Source organism: Acomys minous (genome assembly GCF_964271855.1).
Source record: "Acomys minous genome assembly, chromosome: 5".
Taxonomy (NCBI): Eukaryota; Metazoa; Chordata; class Mammalia; order Rodentia; family Muridae; genus Acomys; species Acomys minous.
The window spans coordinates 40,071,369-40,092,046 of NC_140494.1; the positions used below are offsets into that span (position 1 = coordinate 40,071,369).

The window sequence follows — 20,678 nt, forward strand, 5'->3', positions numbered from 1 at the left end:
TGGAATGTTGGGATTAAAGGAGTGTGCCACCACGTCCAGCTTAGGGTTTTATAAAGTTAAAAAGAGTAGCTTTTAGTAGTAAAGGCTGAAACATAAGTTAGTTGGTAGAATGCTTGCCTAGGATGAGTGAAGTCCTCGGTTCAATTCCCAGTCCCAGATGAGCTAAGTGATAGCATGTGCTGTAGTTGAAGCCCTGAGGAGGGGGAGCCAGGAGGCTCAGAACTTCATGTTCTCTTCAGCTGCATAGCGATTCCTGTGCTGGCCTGAGATGTGTGAGACTCCATCACAGAAAAAGAAGGGAAACAAACTAGTGAAACTAGTTGTGTATGCTTTATTTATTTTGAGTATTTACACGTGTGGTGCTGAGAGGACAGCTTGCAGGAGTCTGTTCTCTCTCCCATGTGAGTCCCAGGGATGAAACTCAGGTTTAGTCTCCTTGCCTGTCCATGCTTGAGAACTTTAAAGTGTTACATATTCTTACATAGTTCTGTGGCACTGTGACCTGGCACTAAGAGACCTGAAAGCCAAAACCACTGACATTATGTACGTTTCATGACCTGACTTCTTAATGGTGGAAGTACTAAGCGTTGCAAATGTAGGTGGCACAGATCTCTGACAATGTTCTGTTTTGGCTCAGGAAATGTTTGATGCTACTCTGAAAGATCGAGAGCTGAGCTTTCAGTCGGCTCCAGGGACTACGATGTTTCTGCACTGGTTGGTGGGAATGGTGTATGTGTTTTACTTTGCCTCCTTCATCCTGCTACTGAGAGAGGTAGGTCCTACAGGGCAGTGTAGATGCTATGTGTTTTTGAGAAGGGCTTTGCTTTGACCACCAGTCATCCCTCAAAGGCTAGGATGCTTTCCTAACTAAACCATATTCTCTACTGTTTTAAGGGGGGAATAACTAATAGTAGAGTTTGGTTTGATTACTTTAAATGAATATTTATTTATATCAAAAAATGACAATTATAGTTTAAAAAATGATCAAGGCTAATTAAAAATCAAAGTTCTTACTTGATACACATATTTGCCTTCTGTTATAAACTCCTAAAAGTGGTTGTGATAGTAAATTTGTCTTAGTCTTCATCTCCAAGAGAAGTTCTATAGAATTGAAAATATTGAAATATTTAGGGACACTTGAAATACAGAGTAACAATGAGGATTCTTTATGATCCCGTGCCATTTGTCAGATAGGTACCTTCAAATATCCTGTTTTAACTGGTTTAAAAATGAGAGAAGATTAATATTTCCTTAAGTGTACATCTAGCTCCAGACTCTATGATGTCTGCTGGGGTAATACCTGAGATACAAAGGCACAATTCCTATTCTCTGCTGAATTTTAGGTGCTAGACTAATATTAGCATCTTATTTTTCTATTAATTCTCATATGCACAGCATAAAGAGGTTGAGTATATATTACACTTGAAATAATGTTTTCAGGTACTTCGGCCTGGAGTCTTATGGTTTCTAAGGAATTTGAATGATCCAGATTTTAATCCAGTACAGGAAATGATCCACTTGCCCATCTATAGACATCTCCGAAGATTTATTTTGTCAGTGGTGAGCAAGCCTTTTTTTTTTTTTTTAATGAAAAATCAAAGCCTAGTACTTGGGGAGGCAGAGGCATGTGTATCTCTGTGAGTTTGAGGCCAGCCTGGTCTACAAACTGAGTTCAGGACAGCCAAGGCTACACAGAGAAACCCTGTCTCAAAAAATAAAAACAAAAAAATTAAAGCATGCTACCTTAATTTACCTTTAGTTTCTTACAGTGTTTTTTTGTTGTTTGTATTCTTTTAGATTGGGAGGGCTGGGAGAGCATACTGACTGTATTTACCTAAGCCCATGGAATATACTTCCCAAGTAGTTTGCCGGATTCACAGTATAGTTGTGCCCTGTTTCTTACTACAGATTGTCTTTGGCTCCATTGTGCTTCTGATGCTCTGGCTTCCTATACGAATAATTAAGAGTCTTTTGCCTAATTTTCTCCCCTACAATGTCATGCTCTACAGGTACGGATGTTTTGTTGTTATTTTCGTGGTTTGGGGATTAAACTCGGTACCTAGCATGCTAAGCATGTGCTGTACCACTGAGCAGCATCCCCAACCCTATGGGCTAAGTTTTAAACCTAGAAGAGATGAAATGATGTATCACTGTTGGGCATTTAATATTCAAATTACATTAAACATTTTATGTGGTGGTTCCATTTTGCCATACTTTCAATTACATAATGTGTTAGTAGTCAACACCCACACCCAATACTCTCCAAGACAGGGTGTCTCTGTGTAGCCCTGGCTGTCTTGGAACTCATTCTGTAGAGCAGGCTGGCCTGGAACCCAGAGATCTGTGTGCCTTGCCTTCAAAGTGCTGGAATCAAGGCGTGCACCTCCACCACCTAGCTCCCCCCAAAGGATAGCTTATTACATTTGTTAGAACTTTATCCCCCACACTTAATGAAAATTAGTAGCATTGATTTTTCTTTATATACACCATTTACTTTGTACTAAAACTAATACTTGAGGCTTTCAGCTCTTTTTGGTTTTAAACTTTTCAGTGACTTTATTACTCCATAGCTTACCTCAAATTCTCAAATTTACTTCTGTCTTGTCAGTTCCAGTCTTTAGGACCTTACACCAAACCAGCTCATTTTACTATTCAGTAGTTTCCATTTCCCTTTACTCTCCATTTATATCCTACCTTTTTCCCTGCCGGCTTTAGATTCTCTGAAAGTTGATTGTATTATTCCTCTGTTAAAAATTTGTTAGTTAACAGGACACACTGGTGCATGCCTTATAGTCCCAGCATTCAGGGAGGCAGAGGCAGGCGGATCTCTGATTTCAAGGTCAGCCTGCTCTGCAAAGTGAGTCTAGGACAACCAAGGCTACACAGAGAAACCATGCCTTGAAAAACAAACAAACAAACAAACAAAGTTGTTAGTAGTTTCTCCATAGTAGAGGTTACATTTATGGGCAAGAAGATAAAGTTTTAATATCGATAAAATGTATACTATGCATGATAATCTTTATTGGTCCAGGGAAAAGAAAGGAGTGAAAAGAATAGAGAGTGTCCAGAATGAAGTTCTGATTTACAAGTAGTAACTGATAAAGACTGAGGTGACAGTAAGGAAAGCCCTAAAAGGAGGTGGGGAAGGGCATGCTGTCCATGTGGATCAGCGGGCACAGTAACACCTAGGTCTGTTTGACAGAGTAGTTTGGCTAAGAAAAAGGAGAAAGCAAAGTAGTTGGCTGTGAAATCCGTTAAGTTATTGAAAGCTCTTCTTTGAGTTTGGAGGCTGTCATAGGCACTTGGACTTTTGGTCAAGAGAGTTGGGTAGCTTGTAGAAGGCTATGAGGGTCACTCTGGCTCCTTGGTGATCAGAGATAGAGTGAGAGCGATCAAGTTAGAAGCATGAAGATAGTGTGATGATCCTAGTGCAGACGGGAGTGGTATAGATGCAGGAGGTAGCAATAGCAGCTAAGAGGCAATAAGGATTGATAATATTGTTAAGAGTGCAGAGGAGTCTAGCAGTTTGGTGTGAGTTATCATGAAGGAAGTCAAGAAATCAGAAATGCTGTTCTTAGCATGGGAGAGTATAGAGTAACATGTATTGAGGTGTATGTGATAGTGGGAAGAGCAGTATTAATAGTTTGGTGGAGGCCAGCCGGTGGTGGCGCACGCCTTTATTCACAGCATTTGAGAGACAGAGGCAGGTAGATCACTGTGAGTTCGAGGCCAGCCTGGTCTACAAAGTGAGTCCAGGACAGCCAAGGCTACACAGAGAAACCCTGCCTCATAAATAAATAGATAGATAGATAGATAGATAGATAGATAGATAGATAGATAGATAGATAGATAGATACTTGACCTTAAGTGGAATAGTGTACACCAGTGTAAGGCACTGAGTGTCACTGTCAATACACAAGTTAGGAGTCAGGGAAGAAATGTCAGTAGTAGATGAAGGTGGTATTTAAGCCAGAGGAGTCACAGTCACACAAAGAATAAGCTTAGCTGAGGAATGACAAAACATGGGACCCTCGTGTTTCTAGACTTGGAGAGGCACAGGGGAAACAGCTGGTTTGGAAGCAGTTGGGAGGGTGGGCAGCTCTGTAACACACTGTAACACACGATGCACGTGAGCATCAAGGAATTAGTGGACACCAAGGGACCAGGAACAGTTTCAGGGGTTTAGGAGGATAGCCTCATGGACTTAGAGAGAGAAAAGGAGAAAAGGCAATAAAGACAAGTTCATTTGGCTTTGGAGGTTTGTTTAATCTGATTAGATGTTTTATATTATGTTGTAAACCTGGCTCTTTGTAACTATTGTAGTGATGCTCCCGTGAGTGAACTGTCCCTTGAGCTGCTCCTGCTGCAGGTTGTTTTGCCAGCATTGCTGGAACAGGGACACACGAGGCAGTGGCTGAAGGGGCTTGTGCGTGCGTGGACTGTCACTGCTGGATACTTGCTGTGAGTATGGCAGCAGACTCTCTGGGCATCAGTGCTTTCTGTGCCTATAACCTTTCCTTTTTCCCTTTTCCTGATCCTGGGGACTGAAGCCAGGACCTTATGGTACGAATGCTATACCAGCCCCGTATTTTATTTTTATTGTGACACAGTCTTACTCAAGCTGTCCTCAACCCTAGAGTCTTCTGCCTTGGACTTCTTAGTGTTGAGCATACAGGCGTGTGCCTCCGTGGCCCATCTTATTTTGTAGCCTTCCTGAAAGAAACGTGTTCTGTGTTCCACTCTGTAAAAGCTCACTTCGGAGGCTGGAGTTGCAGCTTAGCAGTACGAGTGCTTGCTGTTCTTTTGAGGACCCACACCATTGTCCAGTACCAATGCCAGGGTACTTACAGTGGCCTGTGAGTCCAGTTGTGGGGACTTGACACCTTTGCTGGCTCTGTGGGCACTTACAACACACGTGGCATACAGAGATGCATACATATATAAATAAAAACTCTCAGAAAACCCTAGTTTTAGTAGGAAGCAGTTGAGAACTGTCTGCAGGTTACCCTTTCAAGGAGGGTATGTACGCACTGTCCTTCTTGTGCAGGCTCACTGATGCACCTTCTTTTGTATTGTTACATGTGACAAACAGAGTGTTGGGGTCAGGTCAGTACAGTTAGACTATGGTGTGCTTATGGGAATGTGACAGTATCATCAAGACACATTAGCCTAAAAGTTAAAAAATGTCCTGCATTTAAAGACAGGCTAACTTACCTTTTTAGGGATTCTAACCAGGCAAAGAAACTTTGCTGAGGTTTGATTTATTGTTTGTTACTAAATATTTTTTGTGTTGCTGTGATAAAATACCCAACAGAAGCAGCTTAAGGGAGTGTTTATTTTTACTTACATTGTGGAAGGGAAGTCTTTGCGTCAGGTGCTTGAGGCTTCAGTCACTTTAAATTTGTATTCTGGAAGCAGGGTGAGAGGGAGAGGAGGGAAGAGGGAGCAGGAGAGGCTGATGTACAGGCCACTTACCCAGTTTATTCTGTCCAGGATCCCTCCCTGGCCTGCTGGGGGAATTTTTAGGATGGGTCTTCCCACCTTAGCCTAATGTGGATATTCCTTCACTGGCATTCCAGAGGCCTGTGTCCTAGGTTTGTGTCCTAGTTAGTGTTTCTATTGCTGTTAAAATACACTGTGATCATACTGAGTGAGTTAACCCAGAAGCAGAAAGACTCACGTGGTATATACTCACTTATGATTGGGCATTAGCCCAAAAGGCATGTCCCACGAAAGTCTTCACTTACCAGGAGATTGGGATGGATGTGAGGACATCCTACTGGGACTCTAGTCTAGGTAAGATAAATATAGGAGATGGGGAAATAGAGGATCCAGAGGGTCCTAGAAACCTACAAGAAGAATGTCACGATGGGTGGTTCAGGGCCCAGGGGACTCTGCTCAAATTATTGCACTAACCAAGGACAATGCAAGTAGTAAACATCGAACCCCTATTCTGATCTAGCCTATAGACAGGACATTCTCCACAGTTAATGTGGAAAGTGGGGAATGAACTCTGGTGCCCCATATTTGACCACCTCCCCTTGGTGGAGAGGCCTGATGTCACTCAAAGAAAGAATAAGCAGGCTACCAAGATGAGACTTGATAGCCTATGACCCTATAGTGGGGAAGGAGGTCTCCCTCAGTCTTAGACCTAGGGGAGGGGAACAGGGTGAAAGCGGGAGCATACAAGTGATGGAATAACAATTGAGTTGTAATCTGAATAAATTAATTAAATATATATGTGTGTGTGTGAGGGCTGGGTGGTGGTGGCGCACACCTTGAATCCCAACACTTGGGAGGCAGAGGCAGGCAGATCACTGTGAGTTCGAGGCCAGCCTGGTCTACAAAGTGAGTCCAAGACAGCCAAGGCTACACAGAGAAGCCCTGCCTCGGGGGTGGGGGTGGGGGGTAGGTGGGGGAGGAAACAACACTGTAACTAAAGGCGACTTGGGGGAGGGAGGGGTGTATTTATTTCATCTTATACTTGATGTAACAATACATCACTGAGGGATGTCAGGGCTAGAACCTGTTGGCAGGAAGTGATGCAGAGGCCATAAAGAAATGCTGTTTACTGGCTTAGTCCTCATGACTTTGTCGTCCTGTTTTTTATAACCCTGTACCCAGATGGGCCCTCCTACATTAGTCACTAATAAGTAAAATGCGCTCCAGGCCTGCCCATAGCCTGGTAATGGCATATTCTTAATTGTCATTCTCCCTTCCCAGATGACTGTAGCCTGTGCCAAGTTGACATGAAACTGTCCAGGACTGTAGATCTTGACAGGTTGATGATCAGGATTAATGCCATAGTGATTTGCACTTATTTATCAAGTTTATAGATCGGAGGTTCCTGTGAAATATTTGGTACACTGTGGTACATTACTGTGGGTTGCAGACTTACATTTGAACACTGTCCTTTTCTCTAGGGCCACTCTTGTCTGAATTGATTTGTAACTTGAACAGGAGATACAGCAAACATTAGGAGAGAAGAAAAATGTTCTTACTCTGTGAAGCCTAATACTGCCTCTATGCTTTCCTCTAAATCACTTTTTCCAGATGTTAAGTAAAGAAACAAAATAGGTTTAAGTTCTGGAGTGTCCCACAAGCTAGCCAGTGGAGTAGAAGGGTTTAATTTGAAGCAGGCACTAGCATTTAATCCAGGTAGTGGGAGTAATGCTCTATCTAGAATCCACATGTATTTTCTACCCTTTAAGAAAGTAAGTCTTGCTTGTCATTGTCACTCTGAAACAAGGCTCACTGCTGTAACTTTTGTGTAGGGACCTTCATTCCTACTTACTGGGAGACCAGGAAGAAAACGAGAACAGTGCAAATCAGCAGGTCAACAATAACCAGCCTGCGCGCAACAACAACAATGCTGTTCCTGCTGGGGAGGGTCTGCATGCAGCCCACCAAGCCATACTGCAGCAGGGAGGGCCTGTTGGCTTTCAGCCTTACCGCCGGCCTTTAAATTTCCCACTCAGGGTAAGTCCATTCAGCTTGACTTTTCTGTGAATTAATTTTTTCTTTCACTAGTTGAGAATTAGTGCTGTTAAAAAGGTGCTGTGTAGCTTTGACTTATGGTTCCTGGAAAGAAACCTGTCTTATTACTCTCATTATGCGGCATAAATGTTCAAAATAAGTTTAGTAGACTTTGGAGATGGGCACTATGTGGGGTTAGGATTCTGTGAACTTTTGTTCTTGTTTGAGAAAAAACGATCATAAATAGGAGGCTAGCACGATGAGAAACATTTCAGCATGTGTCAGGAACTAATGACATGTTATTGTTTGCCTTTGATAATCTTCACTCACAGCTATTGGATCAGAACAACAATGCACCTCAGTAGGGCAAAGACACTGAAGCACAGTACAGTGAGTGTGGAGTAGTGCACATACGGCTTCAAGGCTCTCCACTCTGGCTCCTGTATTTCCTAGAGTGTTGACTGTCACAACTTCTCTTGTCCTTCATTTCTTCTAAATATATTCAGTTGGCTGGGGTGGTGGCACATGCCTTTAATCCCGGGACTTGCTGTGAGTTGGAGGCCAACCTGGTCTACAAAGAGAGTTCAGGCTACGCAGAGAAACCTGGTCTTGACAGACCAAAAACCCAAAAACAAACTAAGTATATTGAGTTATGGCTAGCCCTTGCTTACCATGTCCAGTGTGTCCTTGAGGGCCTGGCGTTCGCCAGATGTGGGCTGTCATTTCATGTTGATAGCTAATGAAACTGAAGACCAGCTTGTCTAAAATATGCCTGCTCTATCATCTTGGAGCTAGCAGCCAGTCTGTGATTCAAAATCTTGTCAGAAACTTCTGATGACTAGTACCATTCATGTGCCATTTGTTACATTTTAGATCTCTTTATAATAGCTTAAGTTTGTGAGTCTGATCATTTTGAAACTTCGGTAGATTATTTAAACCTCTCATCCTTAGCTTCTTTTCTGTAAAAATAGACATCATCTTATTTTTGGATTACCTGTGGATCATATGTAGCCATTATGTAAACATGCCTTGGGTGTCCGTGACATTTCTGATGGGCAGCGGCCAAGTAGAGAGCCTCGAACAGCATGTGTGCACTAGTTGACAGCACTGTTTTGTGCTTCCTGCTTCTTGACCCATTCAAAAACACATCTGTTCTGATGCAGTAGCTTAGTCTCGAAAATGTTGCTTACAATGGTGAAGAAAACAAGAAGGTCTTCCTTCAGTTCCTTTGTCTTAAGAATCTTAAAAGCAGACCTCATGGTGAGCACCTGTTTAATTTTCCCTGGTCTTCACTTGGCCCTCTTGCTGGGGTCGGAGGCACTTCAGAAACAGAATCACTAAGGGATTTTCTGGCAGGCAGAGCTACAGTCTTACCTGAGTTTTTTCTTACCAAGAACTCTGCCCCCTGGTCTTGGGTAAAGTGGAGAAGGTAGAAAATGAGCTACAGTGCTGCCTTTCAGCCTAGGAAAGGGGTCTCCATTGGTGCTTCCCAGCCACTGGCTATGAGTACTTACAGTTAAGATTAATGAAAGTAAAACTGAAAATCTGTTGTTATACTGCAGTCTTGATGTGTCATGAGTACAGTAGCCGTGTGGTCTGTGCCTGCTGTGTTGGACAGTGTAGCTCAAGCTGTCCCTGTCACCACAGAGAACACTGAACAGCACCACTGCTTTGTGGTCCTGTGAAAATGAACACTTATTTCCACAGGCTGTCGTCCTTCCCCTCTTGCTTTCTTTCCTTTGGGATGTGGCCTGTTCCCAGCGGCAAGATTTTATACTGGGAGTATTATGTGCATTCTTTGAGCAGTGTCAGAGTACATTGAGGACATGTGACTCACTGATGAACTTTGTTCTGTCTTGCAGATATTTCTGCTGATTGTCTTCATGTGCATAACATTACTAATTGCCAGCCTCATCTGCCTTACTTTACCAGGTATGAGTTTATCCTAGCTTTCAGCTGTTAAATGTTAAGAATCTTTTCTCAAAACAGGTTATATCACGTTGAAACTGGAAATAGTCTTACTGTTCAGTTCAAACACTATTGATCTCTTAGTTGTTAATCACTGCATTATGAATTGAGTAATTGTTTTTATTAAAATACTAACTTAATAATTTTATTATTAAATTTGTATTAAATATTTGTCCCATGAGTTATAAAGCTGAGAAAGAACAGCTTGAGGCATTAAATTTGGGTTTTTTGAGACAGGGTCTCTCTGTGTAGCCTTGACTGTCCTGGACTTACTTTGTAGACCAGACTGGCCTTGAACTCACACTGATCCACCTGCCTCTGCCTCCCGAGTGCTGGGATTAAAGGTGTGTGCCACCACGCCCGCTACATTGAATTTTTTTAAAGACAGGTTTTCTCTTTTTCTTTCCTTTCTTTTTGTTTGTTTATTTGTTTGTTTGTTTGTTTGTTTGTTTTTGGAGACAGAGTTTCTCTGTGTAGCTGTCCTGGAACTCACTCTATAGACCAGGCTGGCCTCAAATTCATAGAGATCCTCTTGCCCCTGCCTCCTAAGTGTTAGGATTAAAGGCATGTGCTGCCACCACCACTTGGCCATTAAAATTACTTTAAAGTGATGTTTCTTAAAAAGAAGGAAGGAAGGAAACATTTTTTAATTTGAAGAAATTGTGATTTTTACCTTCATTTGTTTAAAAGGTGAAGGTTTGCTATTTCTACGTGGAGAATTTAAGATTTTTTTTTTTTTTATCTTCAAGGCTGTCAAATGCAAATAACCAAAACACTAAGAATGTAATATTTATGTAATTCCTGATTGTGGCATGGTTATTCTTGCTATAGGTAGTTTATTGTATATATGTGGAATAATATATATGTAATAAATAAATAAAAATTTAAGAGATGAATTTTACTGATTCTTCCCCCAACTCCTCCCATACCTCTTTACCTCCTTAATACCCAACTGGGTCCTTTTGTTAACTTTAATATTTTTTGTTGTTTTAATAATCAATCTAGCCCAGTTGGTGTTGCCCATGCACTTTTTGGGTGTGAGGCCTTCCATTAGAACAGCAGTTCTCACTCAACCTGTGGGTCACAACCCCTTTGGGGATTGCATGTCAGATATTTAATTACGATTCATAACACTAGCAAAACTATAGTTATGAAGTAGCAACAGAATAATTTTATGGTTGGGGTCACCACAACGTGAAAAGCTACATTAAAGGGTCACAGCATTAGGAAGGCTGAGAACCAATGTAGACAGTGGCCAGCCTCTCAGGAGCTACAACCCTTAAGGTAAACAGACTTTTCCCTAGTAGCCATCAGCTGTCCATAAGTCCCAGAGTTAGGGGTAGGGGTGGAGCTCATGAACAACTTCTGACTCCATGCTGGAAGTTGATTGGCGTAATCTTATGGAGATCTTGTACCAGCAAACAGCTGCTGTGGGGTTGTGAATGTGACGGTCCTGTGTTGCTGTGGTTGACACTTTGTACTCCCTCTTCCTCTATGATCTGTGAGCTTGGGGAGTACAGGTGATTTGTATGACACAGGTGTCCTCTTGCTAAGCACGCTACATGAACACTTTGCTTGAAGCGCCTCGTCCTTCTCAAATCACAGCTGGCTAACTGCCTAGCTATAATGTGAATATACTCATGGTTTTCATGTTCTGTTTCCATATTTTTACCAGAACTTTTAAAAATTAATAAAAAGCCAGGTGGTGGTGGTGCACTTTAATCCCAGCACTCAAGGGCAATATCTTGGAGTTTGAAGCCACCCTGGTCTACAGTGAGAGTTCCAGGACAGGAAGGGATACACAAACCCTCTCACAAAAATGAACAGAAAAGCCACAAAAAATTAATAAGAGAAGAAACTACTTTTTATGCTTCAATTTAGTAATATGAATAATTAATTGTTACTGAATAGTGTTAATTAAACATTTCTCTCTAGTCTAACATGGTAGAAAGAGTAATTTCGGTTCATTACAGAAGAGCTTTAACGGTGCACACGTAAGGGTAGTAGTGGGGCCTTGCTTCTTCCCATAGGTTGCCTCTAAGCTTCAACCTAACTGATGGGTTAAAAGCTACCCCTGTCTTCTGCACACCTATAATCCCAGCAGAGGCAGGCGGTCTCTGTGAGTTTAAGGCCAGCCTGATCTACAAATTGAGTCCAGGACAGTCAAGGCTACACAGAAAAATCCTATCTTGAAAAACCAACAAAAGAAAACAAACAATCCAAACACTTGAGCCCAGTGCTCAGGCAAGAGGATAGCTTTTGAGTTTGAAGCCACTTTGGACTATAGTGTGAAATCCTGTCTCACAACAAAACACAAAGCACAAAAACTAGTTAGGGACATCTCAAGTTTGTGCCTTACTTTCCATGTTGATGTTGAGTTGTTTTTATTTTTTGTTGTTGTTGTTGTTGTTGTTGTTGTTATTATTATTATTATTATTATTATTATTATTATTATTATTATTATTATTATTTGGCCTGGACTTGCTTTGAAGACCAGGCTGGCCTTGAACTTAGAGATCAGCTGCCTCTGCTTCCCAATTGCTGGGATTACAGGCGTGACCACCACGCCCAGCTGATGTTGAGTTTTTTTTTAAAGATTTGTTTATTTATTATTATGTATGCAGTGCTCTTTCTGCATGCACACCTGCACGCCAGAAGAGGACATCAGATCACATTATAGATGGTTGTGAGCCACCATGTGGTTGCTGGGAGTTGAACTCATGACCTCTGGAAGAACAGCCAGTGTTCTTAACAGCTGAGCCATCTCTCCAGCCCCCTGATGTTGAGTTTCTAAAAGAAAGTTTACATGGTTTTCTTCGATGCAGTGTTTTGAAAAGTTATTGTACCCACTTTTTTATTTTTTATTTTATTTATTTATTTATTTTTAAAGATTTATTTATTTTTTATACAGTGTTCTGCCCGCATGTGCACCTTCCCACCACAAGAAGGCACTGGATCTCATTACAGATGGTTGTGAGCTACCATGTAGTTGCTGGGAATTTAACTCAGGACCTCTGGAAGAGCAGACGGTGCTCTTAACCTCTGAGCCATCTCTCCAGGCCCCCCACTTTTTATTTTAAAAAGCTGAATTTTCTGTGCTAATGAGTATCATTTGGAAGAAAATTAACCCAATTTGTTTGTAATGTTCCTAGATGAAATATTGGCAGCACAAATAATAGAAAATATCTATCTTATGCTATTAGCATAATAATTTTAGTTGATAATTAATAATGAAATCAATATTGCTCATAATTTCCTAAGCCAGAAGAAATTAGTAAATGGAATAGCAGCAGATCAGGATGCAAATTCTGGGATAATCAGCTCATTGACTTCCTGTGTTTTGGGTCTTTCTTAGTCAAGTAGTTCTATTTCCTAAAGAGTTGTTGGTTGTTTTGTTTATTTGGATGTGAAAATATTTATAGAATGTCAAGATTACAGTTCTCTTTACCTAGCCACATGTCTCATTTGTCAGTCTTTCTATTTTCAGTATTTGCTGGCCGATGGTTAATGTCATTTTGGACGGGAACTGCCAAAATCCATGAGCTGTACACTGCTGCTTGTGGTCTCTATGTGTGTTGGCTAACCATAAGGGCCGTGACGGTGCTGGTGGCCTGGATGCCCCAGGGACGCAGAGTGATTTTCCAGAAGGTTAAAGAGTGGTCCCTCATGGTATGTTTGTGTAGATTGATCTTACTGATGGTAGTAAATGCTTTAACAGCTGTTTCCCATTTGTTTTCTTATTGTATCACTAGTTTCCAGCAGAGTTTATCTTTTTATCAGAAGGCATAGTCTTTTAAGATGGTAGCCTTCGGTTTCACTTGAGAACCATAGTTCTGTACCCAGACTTACTTGAGAGCTAACAGGAGAGTGTGCTGCTAAGTGACACCATGAAATACTTAAGAATTGCCGAAAATGCTTTTGGAGATGTAAACGCACAAGTAATGGAAGTCATTCTCAAAATCCCTGATTCCATACAGGGCGTTCTTTTCTGATTGTGGAACGATGACCTGTACATACTGTTGTCTGGGTTGGTGAATACAGCAGGGTACTCCTCTGCTAAGTCATTTGGATAACCAGCTCTGAGTTTTGTATCTGAGTTGTACTTTTCTTTTTCTTATATTTATGCTGAAACCATTTAAAATTTATTTTTTTAAAGATCACATTACAGATTTTTTTGTTTGTTTGCTTTTGGTTTTTTGAGACATGGTTTCTCTGTAACCTTGGCTGTCCTGGACTGACTTTGTAGACGAGGCTGGCTTCAAACTCACAGCAATCCACCTGCCTTTGCCTCCCTGAGTGCTGGGAGTAAAGGCATGCACCACCACATCCAGCACTGAAACCATTTTTAATGTTTTATAACATTATTTGCATGTACTGTTTGTTACCATGTGTTAACTCGGTAATACCTGTGTATTTGTAGTGTATTCTAATGAGACTAGCATATTTCACTTTTCCATCATCGTACATTTATTATGTATTGAAAACATCCGTTGAGACTTGATAGCCTATGAACATATAGTGGGGGAGAAGGTCCCCCTCAGTCTTAGACCTAGGGGAGGGGAATAGGGTGAAAGCGGGAGGGAGGGAGGAACAGGAGGATACAAGTGATGGGATAACAATTGAGTTGTTTTAAAAAAAAAGGAAAAAACCCAAAAAGAATAAGTGCTGTAACTTGGTTAAAAACAAAACCAAAAAACATCCATGTCTGTAGTGAGAGGCTTATTGCAGATTATGAGTGGAGGGGGTTAATTGCTACTTAGCCCACAGGGTAACGAGCCACTTAACTATATTCAAAATATAGAAATCAGCTAAGTTGCTGGGCGGGGTGGCGTACGCCTTTAATCCCAGCACTTGGGAGGCAGAGACAGGCGGATCTCTGTGAGTTTGAGGCCAACCTGGTCTACAGAGCAAGTCCAGGACAGCCAGGATACACACAGAGAAACCCTGTCTTGAAAAACTAAAAAAAAAAAAGAAAAAGAAAAAGAAAAAAGAAAAGAAATCAGCTAAGTTTAGTTTTATGTGGTAGTTTCATTATATCGTCACAAAAGCCATGAAAAGAGGTAGTGTGTGTTTTATCAATACCATGTTTGGTCACATGGTAGAGTGGTTGCATATACTGATGGCATCTCAAAAAGAGGTCACCAGAGCCGAAGGTCATTTTAAAGACTGGTTTCATTGTCAGTATTTTATAGTTCCTTTTACTTTGTATCAATTTATTCTTATTTTATAACTTAATTCAAATTCTAAAGATGCATTGTTAATACACTATAGCTGCTAATGTGTTGAACAGATGGCAGCATTTCTTCATCAAAAAGCCAGACTATTCCGATTGGCTTGATGGATTAACTTAACTAGATGCTAAGATGAACTGCCAGTTTACCTGAGGATTCACAAGCAAGCTTATGAGCTAGGTTGCTGTGGGACCAGTGTTTTGGCAAACTGGTAGAATTTTGTAGGTAGATAAAAGTCAAGTAATGAGAAGGATATTTTGAGGAAAACATCATCTTCATTTTGTTAATTGTAGTATATAAAATAGATGACATTTTGAGGGGAAACGCCTTTTATTGCAACAATCCATAACAATACTAGGTTTTGCTACAGCTTGAGCTCTGCATTCATGGTTCATGTGAATCGACTTCATGGGGTTGGGCATGACTCAGCCAAGCAAGCTGGAGGACCCAGACCCACACATAACGTGCTGGGTGTGGTGATGTGTTCCTATAATCTCAGTGATTATAGAGACAGGAGGCTGCTGGGCCTCACTGCTGACCAGTCTAGCTTAATGGATGAGCTCTGTGCTGGTAAGACTCTTTCTCAAACGAGGGGATGACAGTTGAGATTGTCCTCTGGCCTCTTTTTGTGTGTATGTACACACATGTGAACCCCTACGTGTCACATAGGCATTAAAAAAAAGAAATTCCATTGAAATGTGTAACATAAAAAAGAGTGTGTGTAAGTTATTTAAAATAGTATGGTTGCCCTGTTGGGCATTAGGTCAAAGAGGAAAACAAGCCTGAAGGTGGAATAGAATTTGTGTCAAAGAAAGGTGCTCTAGTGATTCTGTATCTTCTTTCCTACTAGATAATGAAGACTTTGATAGTTGCTGTGCTGCTGGCCGGTGTGGTCCCACTGCTCCTGGGGCTCCTGTTCGAGCTGGTTATTGTTGCTCCTCTGAGGGTCCCTCTTGATCAGACTCCTCTTTTCTACCCGTGGCAGGTAAATGTGTATCTGATTATTGCCAATTTTTCTGGGGTCAGAAAAAGGACCTGAGTGTTTCAGTTTATTTTATGCAGTTGTTTTAGGAAGATTGTTTTTCTATTTTAGGAAGCCTTGTTAAGTTTGTTGAAATAATGCCCTTTATCTTGCTTTTAAAATGTAAAGGCCACATAAATCCCTTTCTTGGCATACTTTGTGGATTAAAACATTGCTCTGCTCTGAGCTTGCTATCCGGGACCCACATGAGAGAACTGATCCACGCATCTGCCATGTGATGCACTTGTTCCTTAGCTCCCTAAATGGGTACTAAAAGTAAGAAAAAAAAAACCGGAAAGGGGTATTTCATGCCATGGTAAGGATTTAGGGTTCCAAGCAGAGTAGGGTCTTGAGGTCTGACGTACCTTGTTTAAAATGTCCCAATGGAATGGGAAGGGCTGGATAGTTACTGGCTAGCCAAAGGGAGAGAGGTACCAGGAAGACCCTGCTCTCAGTGGTACTAGGGATGGAAAACAGTCTGGAGCTGGGAACAAGAACAAGCTCTGGAAAACCACAGATGGCTGACCTTGAACACAAGCCTTTGGAATCATTTCTTTTTTGTTTGTTTTCAAGATAGAGCTCTTCTGTGTAGTTCTGGCTGTCCTGGAACTCACTCTGTAGACAATGCTGTCCTTGAACTCAGAGAGATCCTCCTGTCTCTGCTTCCCAAGTGCTGGGATTAAAGGTGCTTGCCACCATTGCCTGGCTGGAATAATTTCTTTAGGCCAAAAATGCCTTATTACAACATGTTAGCTTAGTCTATACTAATAATATAGGGCAAGCAACAAGCATGGCTGATTAAAATAATGACATTCATTTTCTTTGCTATATTTTCTTCAGAAAATGGTGTAGGTTTCATAATGTAGGTTTCTAAAAGATACAAGAGTATTTTGTTAAACTGAGCCTTTACTTATTAATCTCCCCCCCCCCTCATTTTTTATTAGTCCTTTGAGAGTTTTGTATAATGTATTTTGATCATATTTATTCCTTCCCTCCACTCTTCCCAGATTCACTCCCCTTTCCCTAACTGGCCTCCAACCTTGCATCCTTTGGGGATAAAAATCTTTTTTGTCTATCAAATATGTGCTTCCCAGATACTCTTGGCTGTGTGACCTTTACTCAGCAGTGGCTTAGCTGTTAAAGAGAACCTGACTCTGTCTCCCAGCAGCATCAGCCATCAGTAGTTTAGCTAAGTTACTAGCCCTGGGCAGCGTCTGTTCCGACACTAAACAGCCTTTCTGTTACACTTATTTATGAGGTCCGAAGATGTGTTACATGTTCTTGGTTTTTCTTTCACCACAGGACTGGGCACTGGGAGTGCTGCATGCCAAAATTATCGCAGCTATAACTCTTATGGGTCCTCAGTGGTGGTTGAAAACTGTCATTGAACAGGTAAGAAGCCAATTTCAGAGAAAGAGTCTCAGAAACGGTTGTGGTTGTATTTAGCTAATGGAATTTTTCCACTTTTCTGAGCTATTTTCATTTGTGTGGGTATATAGCTTTGTGTGTGTGTGTGTGTGTGTGTGTGTGTGTGTGTGTGTGTGTGTGTGTGTTAGCACTTGAGATGTGAAGGCAGCAAAATGATGTGTTCAGGGTCACCCTCAGCTATATAGCAAGTTCAGGGAGAGCTTGGATCACATTAGACCCTCTTGTTGAAAGCCGGGAGGGGGGATGGGGAAGCAGGAAGTGCATGATGAAGTTTAATAGTGTTGTTTTCTCTGGTCCTTTCTAGGCCTACAAAGGTTCAAGTTGTCTCTCACTCACCTTTGTTCTTCTTAGTAAGGGTTAGGAGGGTAAACCACCTTTTGTACCTTGCTTTTATGTAAAGAGAGGAAGGAAAAATTGAGTGCTTGCCTACATGTTCTGCTTTCTGTTGCCTTCAACTTAAAACTACTTATCAAGGCGCTGTGGTGCTTATCCTGGTTTCTCACATCACCTTGGGTCTTTGTTAGTCATTCATAATTCATCTGGAGGCTAGCCAGTAAATTAAAATACCCATAACTTTGTCTACAGTAGAGACAAGCTGATCCTTGCTGTTTTTCCACTGCAGACATTCTGGTGAAACTTACTGTTCATATTTCTATGAATAGTACTTGGTAGAGAGGTAAGATCTTACAGGTCATAGCAATGAAGATCCACCCTTTCCAGATGTAAAGAAAGCAGAGGCGTAATTCTCTCTGCCCAGTGCACATGAGGGAGTCATTCAGAGAAGTCCTAGACCTTTAAGCTGTTGATTCTTAGACCAAGAGTGGTGCCAGGAAATAGTAAGTCAGAAGGCCACTCTGTGTGTGCCTGTGGCCGCATGTCCTTTCAAGACAGAAGTGGAAGATTCCACTGCAAAGTCTCCCAGGTGAAACTGACCTTTTCAAAGAAATCTAGAAATAGGGTTTATTTGTAGCTAGGAACTAAGAAATGTTGATATTTGTGAGATCCCCTTGTCTATTGCAATATTTGAGAACGGGGGTGGTGGGGTAAGGAGACATGAAAATGAGAATTTCAGTAATTAGGGCTGATTGAGAAGCTGTGGGATGCCTGCTCCTTAGTAATATGCACTTGGGTCACTCTGTTAGATGAAGATGTACTCAGAAACTTAAGCTTGTTAGTCCTTTGGACATTTGCCCTGACTTCTAGAAGCTGTGAGTGAAGCCAAGAGAAGAAAACGAGGACAGTCTGTCTTTTCCCTCTGTTAAACAGTGTTTTCTGTTTTCAATGTTTCCTACTTTGATCCTTTTTTTTTTTCTTCCACAATACTATATAGTAGCTTTTTTTCCCCCCTAAAATAACTAGGGTTTTCTGGGTGCCAAAGCACTAATGAGAAAGTCAGAGGACAAGTTGGGTCAGTTCTCTCTAGTGTCATGTTGGTCCCAGGGGTCTAACTCAAGCTGCTCTTGGTAGCCATCACTCTTATCTGCTGAACATTCAGGGGCCCACACCTTTAACCAGCACTTTTTAACCTTCCAGGTTTATGCAAATGGCATTCGTAACATCGATCTTCACTATATCATTCGTAAGCTGGCAGCTCCAGTGATCTCCGTGCTCTTACTTTCCCTGTGTGTACCGTATGTTATAGCTTCTGGCGTGGTTCCTTTATTAGGTGGGTGATGCTAGTGTGGAACTTTCATAGAGTTCTTTTATATATATATATATATATATGTATAATATGTATACAGTATTATGCCTGCATGTGCTGCATGTCAGAAGAGGACACCAGATCTCATTGTGGATGGTTGTGAGCCACCGTGTGGTTCCTGGAAATTGAACTCATGACCTCTGGAAGAACAGTCAGTGCTCTTAACCGCTGAGCCATCTCTCCAACCCCCTCAGAAAGTACTTTTATTACATTTTTTAAAAAAACAAACAAAAAACCCACTAAGATTTTTAAAAAGTTAAAGTTTGTTGCCATTTTGGCTGTTCAGAATATCCTGTCTTTTTTATATTATTATGGTTGTTTAGATATTAAGAATCACGATTTGATTTCCACAGCTAAACCTTTCCATGTGTTTATATGTGTAATAGAAATTTCTCTGTGAGGTCATAGGATGCATGCCTAGTAATCCCAGCACTTGGGAGGCTGAAGCTTGAAGATCTTAAGTTTGAGACCAATTTGCACTGCACATTGAGATCCATTCTCAATGAAAAGGGGAAAAATAAATTTTATTGTACCTCTTGGGAAATTCTTTTTAGTTGTTTTTCTTTTTCAAGACAGGGTTTCTTTGTGTAGCCTTGACTGTCCTGGAACTCACTCGGTAGACCAGGCAGGCCTTAAGCTCACAGAGATCTACCTGCCTTTGCCTCCTGAGTGCTGGGATTGTAGGTGTGCATAATAACCCTGGCCTGGGGAAATTGTTTAATAAAAAGGGTGATGGTAGTAAATGAGTAAAGTGAATAATAACAGCACTCATTGGCACAGCTTGGTGCTTTACATAGTGTTTATTATTTTTCAGTGTGTGTGTGTTTAAGAGCATTTTGAAATACCATTGCTTAGGTAACAAAAAGGTACTTTCACCTTATTTTGAAATAAGGTATTTCATTGGATTGGAGCTTGCTTTAGGCAAGGCTGGCTAGCCATGGAACCCCAAGGATCTGTGCTTCTGCCTCTGCAGCAATGCTACTACAAGCATGACCACCATGCCAAACTTTTTTTTATGGAATCAGGGGTCAGAACCGGGTCCTCTACTGTCTGTCCCATCTCTCCACCCCTATGTCTTAGAAGACATTTGAAGATTTTATCAACTTAAAAGTGAGAAAATTGAGGTTCTAGAGATTGAGCATCCTCCCCAAACTGTAGATTTTAAGAGAGGAAGATTGGAGCTCTGGAGGGCAGTCTCATCACAACAGGGGAGTGACATTTGGAGTAAACCAGCCATGAGGCTTAGTCTCCTACTTCCTCTGAAACACATTCAAAAGAAGAGTTACAACTCAACAAGATCAAAGTTGAAATGGAAGCATTTGAGTGCTATAAAAGTAAATACATGTTTGTTTATAGTCTGTGCTTGGGATCATGGGCTGCCTTTAAAACTTGCTGTTTAGGTGAGGGTAACTGAATTACTGATCCTCCTACCTGTGTCTCCCTATTGTTGGGTGTCTTAGGATTTTCTTGTTGTCATGAGACACCATGACCAAGGCAACATTTATAAAGGAAATCATTTAATTGGGGGCTAGCTTAGTTTCAGAAGTTTAGTCCATTAGCATCATGATGGGAAGCTTGGCAATGTCCAGGCACTTAGGGTGCTGGAGGAGAAGCTGAGAGTTCTATGTAATTTGCAGGCAGCAAGAGACTGCCACACGGAGCAGAACTTGAGCATATGACCACAAACCCCGCCTCCAGTGACACACTTCCTCCAACAAGGCCACACCTCCTAATAAAGACACTCCCTATGGCCAAGCATTGAAACACATGAGTCTGTGGGGGCCATTCCTATGAAACCACCACTCTGGTTCTAGGTGTGTTCCGTTATGCCTGGTATTATGCGGTGGTGCTG

General features: G+C 41.4%; 1 protein-coding gene across 2 annotated transcripts in view; it reads left to right on the forward strand.

Annotated features, from left to right (window-relative positions):
• Positions 1-20,678, forward strand: part of MARCHF6 (membrane associated ring-CH-type finger 6) — a 65,082-nt gene that overhangs the window by 37,239 nt on the left and 7,165 nt on the right. Inside the window, exons 15-24 of one of the 2 annotated variants that reach the window (XM_084783062.1) lie at positions 638-772; positions 1,441-1,560; positions 1,909-2,009; positions 4,324-4,461; positions 7,275-7,479; positions 9,339-9,408; positions 12,917-13,113; positions 15,526-15,660; positions 16,999-17,088; positions 18,658-18,790. In XM_084783062.1, the coding sequence (XP_084639188.1) occupies positions 638-772; positions 1,441-1,560; positions 1,909-2,009; positions 4,324-4,461; positions 7,275-7,479; positions 9,339-9,408; positions 12,917-13,113; positions 15,526-15,660; positions 16,999-17,088; positions 18,658-18,790 (1,324 nt within the window). The remainder of the gene's footprint in view (positions 1-637; positions 773-1,440; positions 1,561-1,908; positions 2,010-4,323; positions 4,462-7,274; positions 7,480-9,338; positions 9,409-12,916; positions 13,114-15,525; positions 15,661-16,998; positions 17,089-18,657; positions 18,791-20,678) is intronic. The other variant, XM_084783063.1, reaches the window with a different exon arrangement.